This window comes from Uncinocarpus reesii, genomic scaffold (assembly GCF_000003515.1).
Source record: "Uncinocarpus reesii 1704 scaffold_1 genomic scaffold, whole genome shotgun sequence".
NCBI lineage: Eukaryota > Fungi > Ascomycota > Eurotiomycetes > Onygenales > Onygenaceae > Uncinocarpus > Uncinocarpus reesii.
Window position 1 is genome coordinate 3,323,676 of NW_003052500.1, and position 19,074 is coordinate 3,342,749.

General features: G+C 51.1%; 7 protein-coding genes and 1 non-coding gene across 8 annotated transcripts in view; 4 read left to right on the forward strand and 4 right to left on the reverse strand.

Moving 5' to 3' along the window:
- Positions 1-622, reverse strand: part of UREG_01338 (ATP-dependent permease PDR15) — a gene marked incomplete at both ends in the record, with an annotated part of 4,820 nt that extends 4,198 nt beyond the window's left edge. The window contains one exon of the mRNA XM_002541776.1: positions 43-622. Within this exon, the coding sequence (XP_002541822.1) occupies positions 43-622 (580 nt within the window). The remainder of the gene's footprint in view (positions 1-42) is intronic.
- A 1,784-nt stretch (positions 623-2,406) lies between these two features.
- Positions 2,407-5,328, reverse strand: UREG_01339 (uncharacterized protein; the record flags this gene model as incomplete). Its single annotated transcript, XM_002541777.1, has 1 exon — positions 2,407-5,328. The coding sequence occupies one exon, from the start codon at positions 5,326-5,328 to the stop codon at positions 2,407-2,409; it is 2,922 nt and encodes a 973-aa protein (XP_002541823.1).
- Positions 5,329-6,239: 911 nt separating this feature from the next.
- Positions 6,240-6,333, forward strand: UREG_07980. Its single transcript has one exon. It is a non-coding gene; the product is annotated as a tRNA-Ala (tRNA).
- A 1,044-nt stretch (positions 6,334-7,377) lies between these two features.
- UREG_01340 (tubulin alpha-1 chain) lies at positions 7,378-9,160 on the forward strand (the record flags this gene model as incomplete). Its single annotated transcript, XM_002541778.1, has 5 exons — positions 7,378-7,389; positions 7,529-7,587; positions 7,655-7,805; positions 8,005-8,638; positions 8,691-9,160. The coding sequence occupies 5 exons, from the start codon at positions 7,378-7,380 to the stop codon at positions 9,158-9,160; spliced, it is 1,326 nt and encodes a 441-aa protein (XP_002541824.1).
- A 317-nt stretch (positions 9,161-9,477) lies between these two features.
- UREG_01341 (uncharacterized protein) lies at positions 9,478-13,101 on the reverse strand (the record flags this gene model as incomplete). The annotated part of the gene is made up of 4 exons (XM_002541779.1): positions 9,478-10,197; positions 10,291-10,444; positions 10,510-10,562; positions 11,095-13,101. 4 exons carry the CDS (start codon positions 13,099-13,101, stop codon positions 9,478-9,480), a joined length of 2,934 nt encoding a protein of 977 aa, XP_002541825.1.
- A 1,192-nt stretch (positions 13,102-14,293) lies between these two features.
- UREG_01342 (uncharacterized protein) lies at positions 14,294-15,854 on the forward strand (the record flags this gene model as incomplete). The annotated part of the gene is made up of 2 exons (XM_002541780.1): positions 14,294-15,423; positions 15,452-15,854. 2 exons carry the CDS (start codon positions 14,294-14,296, stop codon positions 15,852-15,854), a joined length of 1,533 nt encoding a protein of 510 aa, XP_002541826.1.
- A 456-nt stretch (positions 15,855-16,310) lies between these two features.
- Positions 16,311-17,203, reverse strand: UREG_01343 (uncharacterized protein; the record flags this gene model as incomplete). Its single annotated transcript, XM_002541781.1, has 2 exons — positions 16,311-16,391; positions 16,466-17,203. 2 exons carry the CDS (start codon positions 17,201-17,203, stop codon positions 16,311-16,313), a joined length of 819 nt encoding a protein of 272 aa, XP_002541827.1.
- A 292-nt stretch (positions 17,204-17,495) lies between these two features.
- On the forward strand, positions 17,496-18,978 carry UREG_01344 (uncharacterized protein; the record flags this gene model as incomplete). Its single annotated transcript, XM_002541782.1, has 2 exons — positions 17,496-18,105; positions 18,161-18,978. 2 exons carry the CDS (start codon positions 17,496-17,498, stop codon positions 18,976-18,978), a joined length of 1,428 nt encoding a protein of 475 aa, XP_002541828.1.
- Positions 18,979-19,074: the final 96 nt, after the last annotated feature.

Here is a 19,074-nt window from a genome sequence, read left to right on the forward strand (position 1 = left end):
TCGTCCCAAGACCCACTAGCATTTCACTGTTTTTGAACAAACCATCAAAGTCAGAGAATATCAATGCGACTTTCTTCCAAGGCCAACGAGGTTCTGATGGCTCAACAGCTTTGAGAGGAGTATTCCCCACATCTGCCTGGTAATCCGCGGCAGTTCCATATCCGTAGACGTTCATATTGCGAAAGGACACCCCAGCAGTCCGTTTTGGAAACATATCCGGGTCCCGCGACTGGATGTGCAGAATGGTCTTGAGCCATTTCCGCACCTTGAACTGCTGACTGGCAGGATTCAGTTCCGGATCGGCCTCGGTGTCCAAGAAGGGATTGACGACGTTCTCGTGATTGTACACGCTGCTCCGCCTGGAGATCCGGGAGACCTGGCGGGCGAGGCCCTGAAGTTCGTGCTCCTGGTCCTTGGTTATTCCATCATCGCCTTCCAGCTCAGAGACCTTCCCCGCAGTCACAGAACTTGCCGTGCTAGGCTTTGTCTCGTCTGCATAGGTTCGCGTCTGGGATCCTGACTCGTTCTCTTCAAAGGGGCGAGCGGAGAAGGCGTCCTGGAGTTCTGCGCCAGCTTCTGCCGCCAGCGCAGGGACGCCAAAGGGCGCTGGCGCACTCGTCATGGTTGAGCGAGAGCTCCGTGGAGGAAGGGGGGGTTCAGTTTCGAGCTAGCTTCGATATCCAGGATAAATTATATCGTGATACAGGCGAGAAAGAGGACAAGGGCTGAGACTTTGGAGAATGGTTATTAAAAGGACAAGCTGCCGGTAGAGAGTGAACCGGTTCGCTGGATGAGTGAAGTCAAACAGGAAAGAAAAAAAAGAGCGAGGGATATTATACGCGTGATATCCAAGGGGCAAGGGAGAGAGACCAAGGATCGACGGAGCCACGGACAGGGCGGAAGCAGAGGAAGTCAAAGAGCAGGAGGAAGACAACAAAAGGAGAAGCATCAGGCACCAGCAGCGCCGGAGGAGTGCATGCGGTGACTTCCGGCCGCTTGGGATGCCAGGAGAAGCAGCTCCCGGAGCCGAAGCGCAGCGTGTCCTGACTCAGGTTCCGGCACAACTTGCATAACTGTATCGTGGTATTTTTGCCCTTTCACGCACTAGTTGGCCAACCAACAAAGACGGCGACTTTGCTGGCTCTTGTCCGCAGCAACATGTCGTCTCGCTTCGATCGGCGGTATATAAAGAATGATTCATAGATCAATGGCCGGCGCACCGTCTTCAGAAATGCCCACGATACAGTCACAAAGCACAAAAGTGGTCGAAATCCACGATGCTGGGGCGGACGCGGAGCCGGGGCCACTGCCATCCGAGCCCGCGGTTTGTGACAAGCAGTTACCGCTGACGGCGGGTTTCTGTTCGGGCCGGGCTGAACGGCGTCGTAATTTTACACTCACGTGGGGTTATGCTTAAAATACGCAGCGTCAGGAGCTGCGCTAGACAAGACATTCATCATTCACCAACTATTTATTAATTCCGGCGTATCGACTCTTTGATGCAGACCAACAAAGGCGGAGGGATTGCTTTTCCCGCCCGCCGACGAATCTCGCTCTCGTTCTCGCTGCACCAACAAAAGATACGCACCGGAGCATAACCTGACGTGCTTCCGAGGATCCAGATCGCCGACTTCGATTCTGCGGCTCAGCCCAAATGCCAAGCCACCAGACAAATTCTTTGTTCGCGGCTGATGATCAAAACGAGAAGGGCTTGCCTTGTGGGAGAAAAAATAAAAAAAAGGTCCGATCAGGAATCCCCAACGCCATGCCGCTCGCTAGACCCTGAGCTTCTTTCAACGTGCGAGTTTCAGGCGCCGTCTGCTCCTCTTGAGATCTGGTTCTGGAGAAAGACTCCCCACGCTGTCAAATACCGCCAAATACATAGATCGAACCGCGAGTTATGGTACCCTCCGCTGTCTCCGACCCGAAGAAGTTCGCGAGATCCAGCCCATCCACGGATCGAACCAATCGTTCCAGCCGCACTCCGGACTTTTGTAACTTAACTCCTTCCTGCAGGTGCCAAGTCACGATCGGCTGAGACAGGACCATCACAGAGCAATGTGTTAACTGTTGGAATGCAACTTGTTCAAAATGACATCAATATGTCTAGGAGTCTAGTTCCAAAGAAGAAATTAAATGCGCTTTTTGTTGGCTGTATAACTATTCACACCGAAAGCCGGGCTGGACTGTGGTCCAGATGTTGATTCAAGGGTATAAAACAAAATTGCCCTCCATAACTACTGCCAAAAGATGGGGACAACGCAATCTATATGCATGGGACAGCGTGGTTCATCGCTGAACTCGGAAGAAAGAAAAAGGGCAAAGGCATTCGATGCCGCTCCCAAAACAAAAGAAAGTTCCAAAAAAATATATATGCAAAAAAAACAAACCACAAAAGGCAGCGTTTTACGACCTGTGCCCAAGTCTGCCCATCTCAAACTCTTCATTCATCCGGTCCATGCTCCTGCTATGCATCAGTTCCGAATCACTGTTCGTCGTCCGCTGATCCAGGTAATCATCATGCGCTGCTTGAGAGGAAATGTTCCTTGTCCGTGAATCCATGGTGTTTTGCGGTACTGGCGGGAGGATTGGTGAACCACCGACGTATCGACCTTGCTCCATCATATCATCGTCACCGCGAGACCCTCGGTGCGATGGTTGGTGCGAACCCGCCCGACTGCCGAGCCGACCGAAAAAGCGATTCCTATGAACGGACGACGTGCTTCCCAACGCCGACGTGGCTTGCCGCGATGAGCCGGAACGATAAGACTCGAGCGAGTTACGGCCACGATGAGACGCTTCTCGCTCAAGGGATAGCCGCTCCTGCTGCGCTTGGAGGCGACGCTCCGCAGTCTCGCGGTTGGCGGATCGAATAACGTCGTCCACGCGGCCTTTTTCTCGGTCACTGTATACGTCGGACATGAGGTCGCCGGAGCTGAGTGCAGACATGCCAAGAGAGAAGTCGACGTGTTTAGAGGCGGAATTACCACGACCACGCGCTCCCGGACGGCGAAGAATAGACGGGTGATGATTCACACCAGTGGAAACCCCGCCGCCCAATTCTCCAAGCGTGTCGCGAGCTTCAGCGATCTGCTGGGGGTCTGACGGGGGTGGGTGGGATGGATCGTTCTCATTGGGAGTATATTGCGGTGGCGCACCCTGGTATGACACATGGTACGGGAGATTGTTCTTATAACCCAGCAAGTTCATGCGTGGGCCTTCAATGCCAACTTCTTGCAGCGAGATCATCAGGTTGCAAATGAATTTGTTCCGACGCTGCAGACGCAGCAATTCATTTTGCCAGTTTGATTTGTAGAAAAAGACAACATTGAGCGTAATGGAGTAATTTTCCGTGACTTGTCTCAGTTCAGTGAGGATTTTGCCTTGATATTCCCGTTTTTCGGAGAGCACAAAGTCGAGGAGGCGTTGTCGAAGAGCATCTATTTGTTCAAGACTGGTGCCAAACTTGATGACAATCGGGACGGCTTCAGCGAGCCCGCCGCTGCGCCGCTGGTTGAGAATGAACAACGTGTTGAGATAACTGTTAGGGGCCTGGACAACATGCCCTTCCATCTTTTTGAATTCGGTGTATAGGAGGGCGATCTCCTTGACAAAGTAATCGTCCCCCGTGAGATTGGCGCCGGTGTTCCCGTACACCGAGACACGGTCACCCACATCAAATGGATGCTTCACAAAGACAAATATTATACTCTGAAGAAATTCCTGCGCGGTGGCGGAGAAGAGCCACGAGAGAGCGAGCAGAGTCGAGCCAGCCGAAGCCAACACGCCCGCCGCAGAGGTCGAGATCAAGGATAAAAATACGAGAATCGTAATGACTACGACGATGAAGAGGAAAACGTCGTCTAGCTTCGATACGACGGAGTCCAGATCTTTTAGCGACGCCGTAATAGATTTCCGCTCCCGGCCAATCTCGACACAGACAGCTTCCAATTCCTCCATGGAGATATCCCCGTTCATATCCTTATCAAACATGTTGAAAGCCGCTTCTGCCTCATCGTCGTTGTCAAAGGCGGCTTTCAAATCCCCGGAAAAAACGGTTTCAAAGCCCTCGCGGACAAAGGTTCGATATAATCGCCTGGCTAGAACTTGGCTTCCGGCTGTGGTGCCCAACAAGGTGAGGACGACCTGATATGGATGACTGCTTTTCGTGACTTTCCGCCCTGTAAAATCACCGGCAACTACTCCAGCAACGTCGCCAACGCGATGGAGGGCCTCCCTGGCCACCCTTGTTGCCCTGTCGGCATACATCATTGGGGTTCGAGCGCCGGAACTCTGCCCATCTTTAGGCTGATCTTCGAATTCACGATCCTCCATGGTGATCATCTTCTTGGAGTAATCGTAAAGCTTTGTCAGGCTCCCGATCTGGAACTTGTTGATTTCAATGCGATCTGCATAAGTTCTGAGATGGAAGCTGATTGCAATGAGCTGGATAATGAGTTTCTCAATCAAGTTGAGGGTTGTTCCAACAAAAATAGAAATGATAATCTTGTTCATAACGAGTTCCCAGTGTTTGGTGGCCTTGTTTCCATCGACATGATGATTCTTCATAGTCGGGAGAAAGGAGATCTCCACTGCAAGCCACCAGAAGAAGAGGGCAGCTGGCAATTCCAACTGCTTCGCAAGGTCCCTCCATTTCTTAGCATTGTTGGTAAACATGCTTGCAATAATCCCCACGGGTACCGGGATGCATTTTGCGACGATTCGTCCGGCCCAGAGTGTGAGCCAGAAGATTTCCAACCAGACAGAGAACCACATGAGTCTCACACCGCCAACATCGGCATCGGGGAACGCCAGGGCACCGACCAGCAGCGGGATCAAGAGAATCAGAACCAATGGCGTAATATAGGTAAAATACCTGATCAAAAAGCTCGAGTTGTGGACCTTTTTGACAAACCGAGCAAGGCTGGTCGTCGGGTTCTCCGGGGGTTTGAACGCGGTCTGCTCATGGAGGGGGTTGGTGGCGGCATCGAACTCATCGACAGGCTCTGAGCGCCGAGTTCGGGATCTGTGAATCGACCCAGTTCGTCCTGCCTTTTCCACTTCGGTTTCGGTTATTGATACCTGTCGTTCGACCTGCAACATTGCCAGGTCGTCGTCCAACCGATGGGCTTCCTCCCGAGTTCGCGACGGCGACGGTTGCACGGTGTCATGAGGATTGAGGGAAGGGTCGACCTTGAGGCGTCCACGCTCTTCGTCGGGCGGTTTCTCGCCGACCATGGTCTCTTCAGTCGACGACCGGCCATGTTCGAGACGGCCCCGCTCGGAGCCGTAGCTTGGCTCGGGCCCTTCGTAGATGGGCGTGGACATGGCACCAGCTGTTGCTTAGGCTCTGAATGCTAGTTTTGATTCCTCATAAGCGGTTCCAGAGAGATGAAGCCAATTCCTGTGACAGAAACGGTGAGCTGCGACCTTGAGGAGGTTGTGTTCAGCTAGTTGATCGACGATCCGGCCGCTACTGCGTGCTGTCAACGGATTGAAGCAGGATGATGAGCAGCAAGATGACGAAGGGCTTGCCTGCTCAATTGATCAGATTTGCTGGGCAGCTAGGGTGTGGAAAAAGTCAAAGAGGCAACGAGATATGAAAAAAGAAACTTTTAGGAAGAGTAACGACTGGTGAGAAGAGCAAAGTATGGACGAGAAGCAGAGAGAGTCAAGCGAGAGAGCTTCGTGACAAAAGAGACAACGAGACAAAGGATTGAGAGAGACGAGAGAGCCTGCTCAAGCACGAGGCGAGGACAAGGAGAGACCGCGAGGAGCGTCGTTGATGAGCAGAAGACACGCCAAGCACGAGAGGAAGCTCCGAGGAGTGCAAGCCCCACCTGAGTGGCTTTAGTGGCTTAGTTAAGCATAAAAACGAGCCAATGGGAGCGGTGCGGGTGGAGCTCGGTGGAGCCTGCGGTTCTCTCGCTTCTCGTGCTGACATAAGCGCGGGTTCTTTGTTGGCCCCGCTTGACAGGTTTCGATGCGCAGCAAAACGCAGCAGCGGAGAAGAAGACAGGACGAAACTGAGGGCCTGGAACTCCCACGTCACTCGCAGTCTGCCCCGAATCTTGGAAAGTGGAAGGCAGGGACCAGCAGACTGGCCGCACCGAAACGTGCTTGGACAGCTTGTTTCGATTTCGACTTGGCTGCATAATTGCGGATGGATGCACATCTGTCGAGTTGTGAATCAAGAGGTCCATCAGTATGCGTTTTGGGGAGCCTCCAGTAGAATTTTCGGGCGATTGGTTTAGGGGTATAACGTCTGTTTCGCATAATTCCCGCAGTGGGCGTGATTACAGAAGGTCGGGGTTTCGATTACCCCATCGTCCAAGATCACTTTTTGCAAACCGCCAGTCTATCTCCACGGAAGTCTCACGTCAAAGACTTGGACGCATTCCCTGCAGCCCCACGTCACCCTGGTGCCCTTCATCTCCACGCTTGGCTGTAGTTGTTTGACACAAATTTGTTCTGTACAGATTCATGCCTAGGCTTGATGGATGACCGTCTTGACCTGGCGTTTTGCGTGAACTCTCTCGGGCTCTGCTTGACACGCTTCTTTGACAAGGTCTGGCTAATCGTTCGCACAATTACTTAGTCCTAGCATCACCATACATGTCCAGTATATACGGCTGGTACAAGAGGAAAACGGGATTTGATGGAGAGATGGTCTTCGTGCCTTTGAAAGCGTATCTGGGATTGTTTATCGACCTGGTTGGGGGGAGCCATGATGCCAACTTGGACGGACGCAACACTGAACTATGCCAATCCAAGTCGTTCGATATCCCAGTATATCTAACCTCGCGATGGCACTGGTAATAGGGAGGGTAATATTGCAATCAGCGGGCGGTAGAGAGTCGGAAACTGTGAAGATGTCTGTCAGCCAAATCAGAATCCATAGACACTTTCTTTGAATTATCATCATCCAGCAAAGTGATCGCCTCACATCTGGTAGTTCCACGCCAGAAGAATCAAGCGAGTGACAACAATCTGTCTGGCGATCGTCAAAAGAGGCGCTTTTGTTGTTGAGCGAGTTTGCACTGTTTGCCTGCAAAAAGGGGCAGGCGCTAGAGCCCAACGGGGCGCTCTGATTGGTGGGGGAGGGCTTGTTTACAGGGGGTGTGTTTACACCATTCCCAATTGGGGTTTAGCACGCACACGTTGAGGGAAGGAGCACGGTTCAACACCCAAAACACAACAACACTCCTTCCCGTTCGTGACCACTCGACCTACTCTTCTTTTCCCCCTCAAAAATCCTCGCTTCTGCTGCTTGCTCTCGCTCCCCTCGTCACCTTCACAGCCCCGACGCCACCACTGTGCTCAGAGACTCGACATTTGCTTTGATTCTCTCTTCTCTGAACTCGTGAGTCTGTCACAATGAGAGGCGAGGTACGTTGCTTCCGATGTCCCGTTATACGCCCTGCTGCTTGCACCACCCCTGATCTGAACCGTGCTCTTTCATTCCACCACGAACCCACAACCTTGCATATCCAATTTCTCCGTGCTAATGCCGCTTCTGTCGACATAGGTCTGCCATCTTCATATCGGCCAGGCTGGTACCCAGCTGGGTAACAGTGCGTGGGAACTGTATGCTCCTTCACCGCCCTTTCGCCCCTTCGACACCCTTGGTTAATCGCGATCTTTTCCCACACAGGTACCTTCTTGAACACGGATTGAAAGCGGATGGCCGTGCGGATCCCGATGCCGCTGACCTTGGCGAGCCCGGCTCTTTCGATACCTTCTTCACTGAAACCGGAAATGGCAAATATGTCCCCCGATCCATCTTCGTCGACTTGGACCCATCTGTACGTGGCCTTGTGCCTTGGAGGTGGAGGATACATACTCACTGCTTGTTAGCCCATTGATGAAATCCGCACCGGCCAGTACCGACAGCTCTTCCACCCTGAGATGTTGATCAGTGGAAAGGAAGATGCTGCTAACAACTGTGGGCTTCCCACGATCCCAGATCCAGCTACAGTTGTGAGAATCTAACGGGGATACTAGATGCTCGAGGTCACTACACAATCGGAAAGGAACTTGTTGATAACGTTATCGATCGCATCCGTCGCGTTGCTGGTAGAAATGCCCTCAAAACATACTGCTGGGATCTGGCTGATTGTTCTGTCGAATTTAGACAACTGCTCCTCCCTTCAAGGTTTCTTGATCTTCCACTCCTTTGGTGGCGGTACCGGTTCTGGTTTCGGTGCTCTTCTTTTGGAACGTCTCTCTACCGACTATGGTAAAAAGTCCAAGCTCGAATTCGCTGTCTACCCAGCTCCTCGCCTCTCCAGTGCCGTGGTTGAGCCATACAACGCCGTCCTTTCTACTCACAGCACCATCGAGAACTCTGACTGCACATTCCTTGTGGACAACGAGGCCGTCTACGACATCTGCCACCGCAACTTGGATATCCCCCGCCCCGGCTATGAACATCTTAACAGACTCATCGCCCAGGTCGTCAGTTCCATCACCTCGAGCTTGCGTTTCGATGGTGCCTTGAACGTTGATTTGAACGAATTCCAAACTAACTTGGTGCCATATCCTCGTATCCACTATCCTCTTATCAGTTATGCTCCAGTTGTTTCCAGCAACCGCAGCTCCCATGAGAGCTTCAAGATTCCTGACTTGACCTTCCAATGTAAGAATCATTCTCCTTGGTCGTTTATCTTAACGCTGACTCATTTCCGTAGGCTTCGAGCCCAACAATCAGATGGTCGTTTGCGATCCCCGCAATGGTAAATACATGGCCGTTGCCCTTCTCTACCGCGGTGATGTCGCTCCTCGTGACTGCAGCGTGGCCGTTGCTTCTCTCAAGGCCAAGACATCTTTCAACCTGGTTGAATGGTGCCCAACTGGATTCAAACTCGGCATCAACTACCAGAAACCGATCCGTGTTCCAGGAGGCGAGCTCGCCCCAGTTGACCGCTCTGTCAGCATGCTTTCCAACACAACTGCCATTGCCGAAGCCTGGAGCCGCCTCGACCACAAGTTCGATCTCATGTACTCCAAGCGTGCTTTCGTGCACTGGTATGTTGGTGAGGGTATGGAGGAGGGTGAGTTCTCTGAGGCTCGCGAAGATCTCGCTGCTTTGGAGAAGGACTACGAAGAAGTCGCCAGCGACAGTCTGGAAGCTGAGGGAGATGAGGGTCTTGAGTATTAAGCACGTCCACCGCAGCGCACTTTATCCGTCTCGTGTTTGAAAACTCCTTTTTTGTCGCAGAATACCTTCATTTTTGCTTTGCCAGAGACGAGAAAGTTGATATCCAGTACCGACATTTGATAATTGAGCTTGATTGAAATGAACCTATAAATTTTATTAATACCATACATTGGTGCTGCTTCTTGTTGTAGACCGTCTTCGAGGAGGTGAAGCTCTTGGCTTGCGTAAGAACAAGCCTGGCTTTAGAATGTCAAGTATCTCCAATTATCTATTCAAATACTGTACGTACATACATACAGATGTGCATAATTGAAGCTCTACCGCACGGGATCCGCATTCATTTCTTTCAATGTTTTTAGAACCCTCTCATACGTCCACATTGTTACCGCACTGGCAGGCGCCGCTTTAATCAGACTCACGGTCAGCCCACGATACAGCCCCCTCACTCCACCATCACGCACAACCGACTTTATCGTACTCCAGACCCCAGAGTACTCAGGGATATTCTGATGAATATACCGTGACCGCGTGGGACCCTGCACCTGCAATCGCTTCCGCACCAGATCCAAGGGGAACACACCGGTCTTGGCCAACACACTCGCGATCACGCCGGCGGTCGCGTCGCCGGAGCCAAACGGCAGTTCGAGCTGGGCGACAGGCACGCGCACGGACTCGTACGTGGCGAAGAACAGGCCCATGTACGGCACGATCTGGGCGACGGCGGCGGACGCGCCGCGGAAGAAGCCCGGGTACCCCTCGTGCGAGTGGATTGTGCGGACTGCGGAGAGCAGAGACGGGTAGATCTTGATGTTGCCCTGGGCGGCGAAGCGGGTGCGGAGGAGGTCGAAGGGGTAGGTGGTGAGGGTGGCGATGCCGCCGGCGACGGCGCCGGAGAGGAATGACTCGGCGGGCTGGGGGAGGCGGTGGGCGGTGGGCAGGGTGTGGAGGGCTTGGGTGACGGTGCGGTAGGTGGTGAATTGGATGCCGCCGTAGAAGACGTAGAGGAGTTCGGCGGGGATGTTGCCTTTCCAGAGGCCCTGCGGGTTGAAAAGGGGAAGTTTAGTATGGGTTTTTCACATCGTTTATGAAGGACTGGGGTGTTTGTATGTAGCGGGATGGTGGTGACGGACTGTGATGCCTTCTTCACGGACTATGGCTTTGAGGGTCGATATGGTACCCTTGTATACGGGGCCGTGGATGTGACGGTGTGATAAAGGGTCGGAGAGGGAGTGGATCTGGAGCTGAAGTCGGATTTTGACTACGTCGAGGGGTGCAACGCAGAATCTAAGCGCATTGAGATCGTTAGAGACGATTTGTGATGCATGGGGAGTTGGGATGAATGGACTCACCGCGAGACCAGTCCCGCGATTGCGCCGGCGGCGACCACCTGGTACCGTTGACCCTGTTGCATGCGATGTCAATTGAGGGTTCAGGATACATTATATATATAAAGGCATACTTCATCTTTTAGATGCTCGCCACCAGCCGACATTCATTAATGTAGAAGGCGATTCTGGTATGGGCGCGTGTTGAGAAAAGCGAGCGCTTGGCCGGATGCGAAAAGGCAAGGAACGAAGACAGGATAGGATAGCTAGTTACGGCAGTGGATTAGAGCAAAAGGTATATACAGCATAAACGAATGAATAGACCAGAGACATTAAAACTGCAAGAATCACATTGCCGTCGCTTGAAAATACGAAATTTGATCACAGGAAATTTGTTGAGAGAGCGATGATGTAATGCCAATTGCCCGTTGAGTGTCTAAATCTCAGCCTATCACCACCTTCCACCAACAACTGCTCTGCGCTCACATACAACAAGGTCTTGTCTCGATTGTCGAAGGATTATTGTTGAAGCTGCCACCTCCTACCCGTCACGCCGTTTGCCCCCGACTACTCTGGCTACTCTAATCCTGTGCTGGCAGGGTGAAATACCCGCTGCCAATTGAGATATTCAGCCAGCTTCCACCAGATTTTGCGGACCTCGTCTGCAGATTGCAGCGTCTCATCAACTTGTTCAGTCTCGGTTGACGGCCCCTCATTTCGTGCGAATCCGTTCCAGCAAAACCTTTGCATCCCGACAAAGTCGGCCGGGCTGAGGTTCATTGAGGTTGCTTGAGCATTAATATTAGCCCCTGTATAGCAGAGGGCCTTGATCACTGCCAGATATCTACTCCCACGCAGGGCCTCAGGGTCAGCGTGAGAAGTATGCGCGTGTGAATATTTGCGAGTAATCACTCGTTCCACGCTTACGAGAAAATCTTCCCGGTTCCTATACTTTTCAAACCCCTGAGAAATCGCCAGATGCAACGGGGTGTACCCCCGATTATCTCGAGCAGATAGGTTGACTCCGCGTTGAGCAAGTTCTGTCACAATATCGGCACACCCAAATAGGGCTGCGAAGTGTAGCGGCTGCATTCCACAAGGATCCATAGCCGATATGTCGGCTCCTGCTTGGATCAGAACCAAAGCAGACTCGGAGTCAGAATGATACAGCGCGTCATGAAGCGGTGACTTGTCGTTTTGTTGACGTTGCGATGGGTTAGCCCCAGCGCGAACAAGATACTCGGCGACTGTAGCGTTGAGTGGGTGATATCCATTGAGAAAGACAGACTTTAAGGCAGTATTTCCAAGTTGATCCATCACGGCCATATCCACGCCGCCCTCGACCAGGAGCCGTACACAGTTTAGCCTTGATTCGGACGTGGAGGCTGCGGCATAGTGCAGCGCAGTGGCGCCGGTGCAACTGAGTGTGGAGACCTGCCATTTCTGTTGGGCCAAAATTGATCTTAATACTGCTTCATGGCCATACTGCGCCGCATAGTGAATGGCGCGCATACGATTACCGCTGTCCTCTGGATCCTGATCTCGTGGTCCCTTCCATAGCAAGAACAACACTAGAAGTATTATATCCAGGTTTTGATTGAGGGAATAAGTCCGATACACATGTTCCACAGCGGGCTGGTGGGCAGCGAGTAACCTCCCCAGATCAGGCGCCTCGTTAAAGAGCAGCTTGGCGGCCTCAAAGCTGCAAACACTGTGAAGAGCGGTAGCCCCAGTCCTTTGACGGCCTCTGACGTTTGCCCCAGCTTGGATGAGTAGTTTTATAACCGGCAAATTATCTGCCGCACAAGCCTCGCTCAACGCATCTGGTGTCGCTTTGGCACCGGCATCGAGCAGGTACTGAATTATATCCACATTGCCGGTCTTGATGGCACTCGGAAGGGCGTCGGTAAGGCAGGGCTCTGGGAAAAAGGCCGAGGACGTCTCCAGAAGTTGCTTTACAAGTGAGAGGTCCATGTAGGCGACAGTTTGAGAAACAGGGTTGCTGGGCCCAGCAGGGAGTTCTACATTCGCTCCACCGGCCGCAATGAGCATTCTGGCAATGGCTAGGCTTCCGTACTGCAGGGCATATACCAAGGCGGTGTTTTGGGCGCCATGTAAAGCTAAAACGTTGGCACCCCCTTCGATGAGCGATTTGACCACAGCCGTTTGTTTTAGTATAACAGCAAGGTGCAGCGCGGTTTGCTGGCCATTGTCTCGCACTTCCGTGTCCACACCTTTGGCAATGAGTAATTCGACCAAGTTTTCTTTCCCCATGGCACTGACGGCCTGGAGAATCGTGATCCTGGTCACTCCTTTGGAAATGGGCAGGCGATACGACGGGTAACCCTCGAGATCGACGATTGGAGAATTAATATCTTTGACTCGGCTCAATAGCCCATCGAACGAAGCGGGTTCACCGAACGAAGCAGCGTGGATAAGCGATACTGGTTGTCCATATTCGTCATTGTCCCGCCGGCTCGCTTCACGGTAGAGCTCATCGTTCAGCGCGTTATAAAGCCGTTTCGAGGTCCGAAGGAGGTTGGAGATATGCTCAACGTGGAGCTTTTGAGCGATGAGGTTGAGAAGCTCGGTGGGTAAGAGGTCCAGGGAAGCCATCATCCGATGCTTCTTATCCCCGAATCCAGGAACAGGGCCAATCACGATGCGAAGTTGTCGGGAGCCTCGTAAACGCGAGGGACCTTGTGTTAACAGAGGTGGAGATCGATTTGACGACTTGAGATGTCAAAGGAGATGGTCGCTAAATAAAAGCATAGTCAGTCCATTCCGCTAACATCGAGGCCTACTGGCTCGCTTTTTTATAAAGCTGCTGAGCAGGCTGCCGCCGTCAACTCGGGATGGCAAGTCGGGCCCGCAATCGGTACCGAGGGGATGGCGAGGCTCCACCGGCACCGAGTTGCGGGAACGCTAGCTCGCCAAGAGATCAAAGTACCACCAATCAGAGGCAGGGACAGGAGCCGCAAACAGAGATTAGGTTGGTTATGTAAGCGGTTTGTGTCTTGGCGGGAAATCGGGTTCGTTGAGGTTATCAAAAGACTTGACGATGATTGGAAAGGTTCAGGCAAGATTTTACTAAGAATTAAGGGCTCATTGCAAAGTTTAAATCAGGCTGAAACTGGGGTTGAGGTTTGAGGGCCAACGTTGGCGCCTATTTGAATCTGACGTTCGATTTCCATGGCTCATAGTGTGGCAAGGCGGGAGGAAAAGTGTGCACACCTAATTAGCAGAGAACCGGTATTATCAGAGTCTGTACAGGATCGCGATGAAGCCTCTTTGATAAGGAACTAAAGCCAAAGTCTCAGGCGCGGTATTCCCTGCCTCTATCCCATTATTGCTCACGATGGATAGTATAAGGCTCTTCCTGCATGACGTATTGCGTTTACAAACATATAGCTGCCTAGCCATAACGATGATGCTTTACTTGAGCGGTTGGTTATGGTTTTTCTACACTGTAGTCCGACTATCGGGTTTCTTCCCATTGCGAGAAATTGGCATGTTGTCAAATCTCGAATGTATCACTGGGCCAATCTTTCTATGAAATTTCTTCAAAGGTAGATGATCTTCCATTTATGATATGCCCACGACCCGGGATTAAGCTTTATACCTCAAGGCTACCGCACCCGAAATAAAATCCATTTCATCTGATTCTTTGCAAAAAAAGGGGCAGGGGGTCTCTGGTGCTGACTAATCAATGACTCAGCGGGAGAATTCCGTCCGCCGCGACAACACAACTTTTGGTCTTTTGCTTCTGACAGCATCCACAGAGATCGCAGCACGAGATACCGCCACCATGTCGGCACGTTTGGGGCTTCGGAGGCTATCAAAAGCCCCTAGTGGGTGGTGCGGACATGCTTACAGAGTGAAACCCTCGCTTCGTGCGTACTCCAGCGCCCCAATCGAGCCAGAGCACCGAGCCGCCGTTCAAGCTGAGAGCAATCTTCAGCCAGGGCATTCGGCGCCCTTTAAGATACGGAAATTTCCAGCGAGGAATAAAAGTAATGCCACTGATGACGCCATTGCGAGACATATCGCGAAAACGAAGCCCTCAGGCTATAATGCTCAGACTGGTGAGATCCCGAAGCCTGTCGTGGACACATCGCGCCTATGGCTTCCAATCGACGGCGTCGAGATGCCAATAGCTCGTCTTCGCTTGCGAGACGCGTGCACTTGTTCAAAATGCATTGATCCATCGACAAAACAGCGTAATTTTGCAACCTCGGACCTCGACATGGAGGTCGCTGAGAAGGACGTGTCGATTCAGCCCGATAAGATTGTGGTAACCTGGAGCGGTAGTAATGGGGATCCTGATGGCTCGCATATTTCGGAGTATAGCATGGACCAGCTCAGATCCTTATTTCAGCCTCCGGTTCCTCGGCATAAACGTGCGGGGGGCTATCGAATTGCGTGGAACAAGGAATCCTTCACAAGGAACCAGCATTGGATCTCTTTTGATGAATATATGAATGATGAGAAAAAGTTCAGGGGCTTTATGCGCAGCTTATACAGATATGGATTGGTTTTTGTCAAGGATGTCCCCGAATCAACAGAAAGTGTGTCGCAAATCGCAACAAAGATGGGCCCATTGCGCAACTCGTTTTACGGCTCGACCTGGGACGTTCGAAGCCAGCCAGATGCTAAAAATGTGGCTTACACGAATAAATTCTTGGGATTTCATATGGACCTACTATATATGGCCGATCCACCGGGTTACCAGCTCTTGCACTGCATGAGTAACTCCCTCCCGGGCGGAGAATCCATGTTTTCGGACACTGTTCGCGCTGCGGAACAACTATACAGAACCCATCGACACGATTATAACAGGCTTTGGACCACCCCGGTTCGATTTGGTTATTTCAACGACGGCCAACGCTATGAATATACGCGCCCTACATTCGAGGGTGACAGGATGGGTGACATCAAGTATGTCAATTACTCCCCGCCTTTCCAGGCTCCACAACGGTGTGGAAGTAGGACCAACCTTCAGGTCCTGGGTCAAGGCGATGCGTGTCTTTGCAAATAGTCTGGAGAAGCCAGAAAACGTATTCAAATTGAAATTGAATCCGGGCGAATGCGCGATTTTCGCAAACCGGCGCGTTGTCCACGCTCGAGAAGCGTTTGACCTGTCGGGAAGTGATAATCAGGAACGCTCCCGTTGGCTACGCGGTGCATATGTAGACGAGGATGCACTGCTGTCCAAGTTTGAGATCTGTCGCGCGCAGAACCCTGAAGAGTGGCGTGAAGTGACGGAGGAGCAGTGGATGTCCCGCAGTTTAACTCCACGCGCGATCCGCGAGAAGATGATCGGGCGATCACAGCCAGAACCAGTTCAAGACTCTACTGTTACTGAATAAACACCCCATCGGATTACACAATAGCATGCAAGGGCATCTGAGGTCTTCTATTTACGAATTGAATAGTACATTTTTTTAATGATGGGGCTCATTTTAAAAATATCTCCCAGATCTAGCATTTTGTATCATAGACAGCGAAGATTCATACTTGTATACCAGACGTCTCAACTTTTCCTCGTGCTTCAGTTTTCAATTCAAACTTCCCATCTTGCGGCATTTTATTTAAAAAATGGAGAAAGCGCCCTTTTTGTTGATGTTGAATGTGTAAATATAGTCACATATCTAAAACAGAAATACAGCCAAAATAACGGGCAGACTAATGCATTTGCAAGCACCGGATCAGCAAGATTTGCATTGGAGGGTTCGAACAATTCAATTTATTAAATATCATTCCAAAACCAATTCGCAGAGAAAGGCGGTTAAAAGTGGTTTTAAAAGTGCTAGTAATATGAAGTTTTAAGCGGACGGTGCAGTTGCAACTTTGGAGACCGAATAATCATGGAAGAATGCAGGATTCGCAGCGAGTTCCTCTTTCACCTGCATATCAGACCCAATTAGCATTTTCGCCACACTCCCAATACGCAAGTGACGAAGATGTATCATAGACTTACAATATCTAACCCGCCCACCAACTCGCCCTTGACCCATAGCTGTGGGAACGTAGGCCAATCGCCGAATTCCTTCAATCCCTGCCGTACGTGCTCATCCGCCAATATATTAAAAAATCCATATTTCACCCCATTCTCGCGCAGAATGCCCACAACCTGTCTGCTAAAACCGCACTGCGGCGCGCTCGGCGTGCCTTTCATGAATAGCATGACGGGCGCGGCTTTTACAAGCTCCGATAGCCGCGCAAAGAGCTCTTCCTTTGTCGGCTCGGGCGGCTCTGGCTGTGCATTTGGAGCAGCAGTAGTAGGGGGTCCATTGGGTACGTCCTGCGAAGCTGTCGCTCTCGGTGTTACCGGTAGTGCGGGTGGGATGGATGGCTGGTCCGCTTGTCCGCCGCGCCCCACGTGCCGCTCAATTGCGTCACGGACCTTGACCGGATCGGAGCCAGATACCGTTTCGACGACCTGTTTATCACGCACGAGGGCGAGGAATGGCACGGCGGTCACATCATATTGTTCTGAGATGTCAGGGAAGTCTTCGGCGTTGATGCTGAGGAAGGCGATGGATGGAGGGGTTGTGGCGGGGTATGTCGAGGCGAGCGTAGACAGGACGGTGCGCATTTGCGTGCATGGAGCAGCCCAGGGAGTGTGAAAGGAGAGAGCAGCGAGAGCGGTTGGAGGGAGCGCGGAGAGTTGGGTGGTGAAGTCCTCCTCGGAGGTGACTTCATGGAGGGTGGACATTGCTGCGCGTTGACAACCGGAAGTAGTAGAAGGTACGACAAAACAGATATTTCCTGCGATGGGGTGAGTAGTGGCGCAACAGGTCAGCTTAAGGCCTGCGAGGATTCATGGAACAAATCTCCCTTGACTGAACAGTGAAGAAAACGAGCGATTTTGATGCTGATGGAAGGCGGGATGATTTATAAGGCCTTATCTGATGGATGACTAATATGCTAGTTATCAGATTAAACTCGGCAGATCAACAAGGCGGACTTCACTGTCTTTCCATTTCCTATTATCTTTCCTTTGTGATATGGCCCATCGGGGCTTCACTACGATTTTACGACATCGGATTTCCAATTCTCTAACGATCAAACCATTCCGACGAGCATACACCTGGGTTCCCTTGGAGCCAAGCACAGTTCGATATGAGTACACTGAGGAAGTCGAGCGTTTGGACTTCTATGTCCCAGGCGGCTACCATCCTGTGAAACTTGGGGACAAGTTTTGTGATGGCCGATATATCATTGTCCATAAACTTGGATTTGGTCGATCTGCGACAGTATGGTTAGCTGAGGACAAGAAAGCATCTCAGCTAGTTGCCTTGAAGATATCCACTGCAGAATCAATCGAGCGAAAACTTGTTGAGCGAACCGATGAATCGGCAATCCTACTACAATTAGGCAATGCTGAGTCGAGCCTCCCCGGGAGGACTATGGTTCAGACACTCCGCGATGAATTCACATTCTCTGGGCCTAATGGCGTCCATAAGTGCTTGGTTTCAAATGCTGCAAGGGTTAGCATTATGGAATCTAAACTTGCTTCAAATCATTGCCTTTTCTCCTTACCAGCTGCCCGGGCAATAGCATCTCAGATTATTTTGGGCCTTCAGTTCATCCATGCTCAGGGAATTGTCCATGGTGGTATGATAGCCTGCAAAATATCAATACAAATGAAATGACACTAACATTCACATAGATCTTCACCTTGGAAATGTGTTTTTAAACCTGCCCCCTGATATCCAGGCTATGAATGCTGAACAACTTTATACAAGGGCCGGTGAACCATCCAAGCAATTGGTTGTTCGTCGCGATTGCAAACCACTTGATTTTGGTGTTCCTTCAGAAGCAATAGTACCAGTGTGGCTTGGAGGTGCAAGTGATGAGCTTACACTTGCTGATGCTTCAATTCACATTGCTGATTTTGGAGAGGCCTTTGTCCCGGAGAAGGTCAAGCAGTTTATTTCTCATACACCTCCCCAACTAACACCACCGGAATGCATTTTCATGGGGTCTGGACCAGATGCAGATGAGCCTCTTTCATTTCCAGGTGACATATGGACACTTGGTTGTCTACTTTGGGAGCTTTTTGGAAATAGCGGCCCCTTTTGCCCCTTTCCGCAAACAATTGATGGGCTTTTGACAGAACATGTTGAGATGCTTGGTCAGCTTCCTGAAAAATGGTGGAGAAAGTGGAAGAATAGGAGCGACTGGTTTGATGATGATGGAATAAAGAGTGTTAAGGAGGAATACCAACAAAAATATGGTGTTATATCAAGAAATTGGGACCAGCGTTTCCCACATGATATCAATCGTGTCCGCCTGATGATGAAGTATCCCACTTTCTCACCAGAAGAGGAAAAGGCATTCGGTGAAATGATCAAATCCATGTTCATTTTTGAGCCTAGGAAGAGGGCTACAATCAAGGACGTGGTAAGATGCGATTGGATGCAAAAATGGGGATTGCCTGAGATGCGGAACATGGAAGCCGAAATCGATTCCAAATCCAAGATGTGATTTCCACCTATCTTGCTAATGTATTCTGCAGTGTATAATACTTCTTTCTAATATAAATCCCCGAAACAATACAAACAAAAACTACTTTCACTAAAA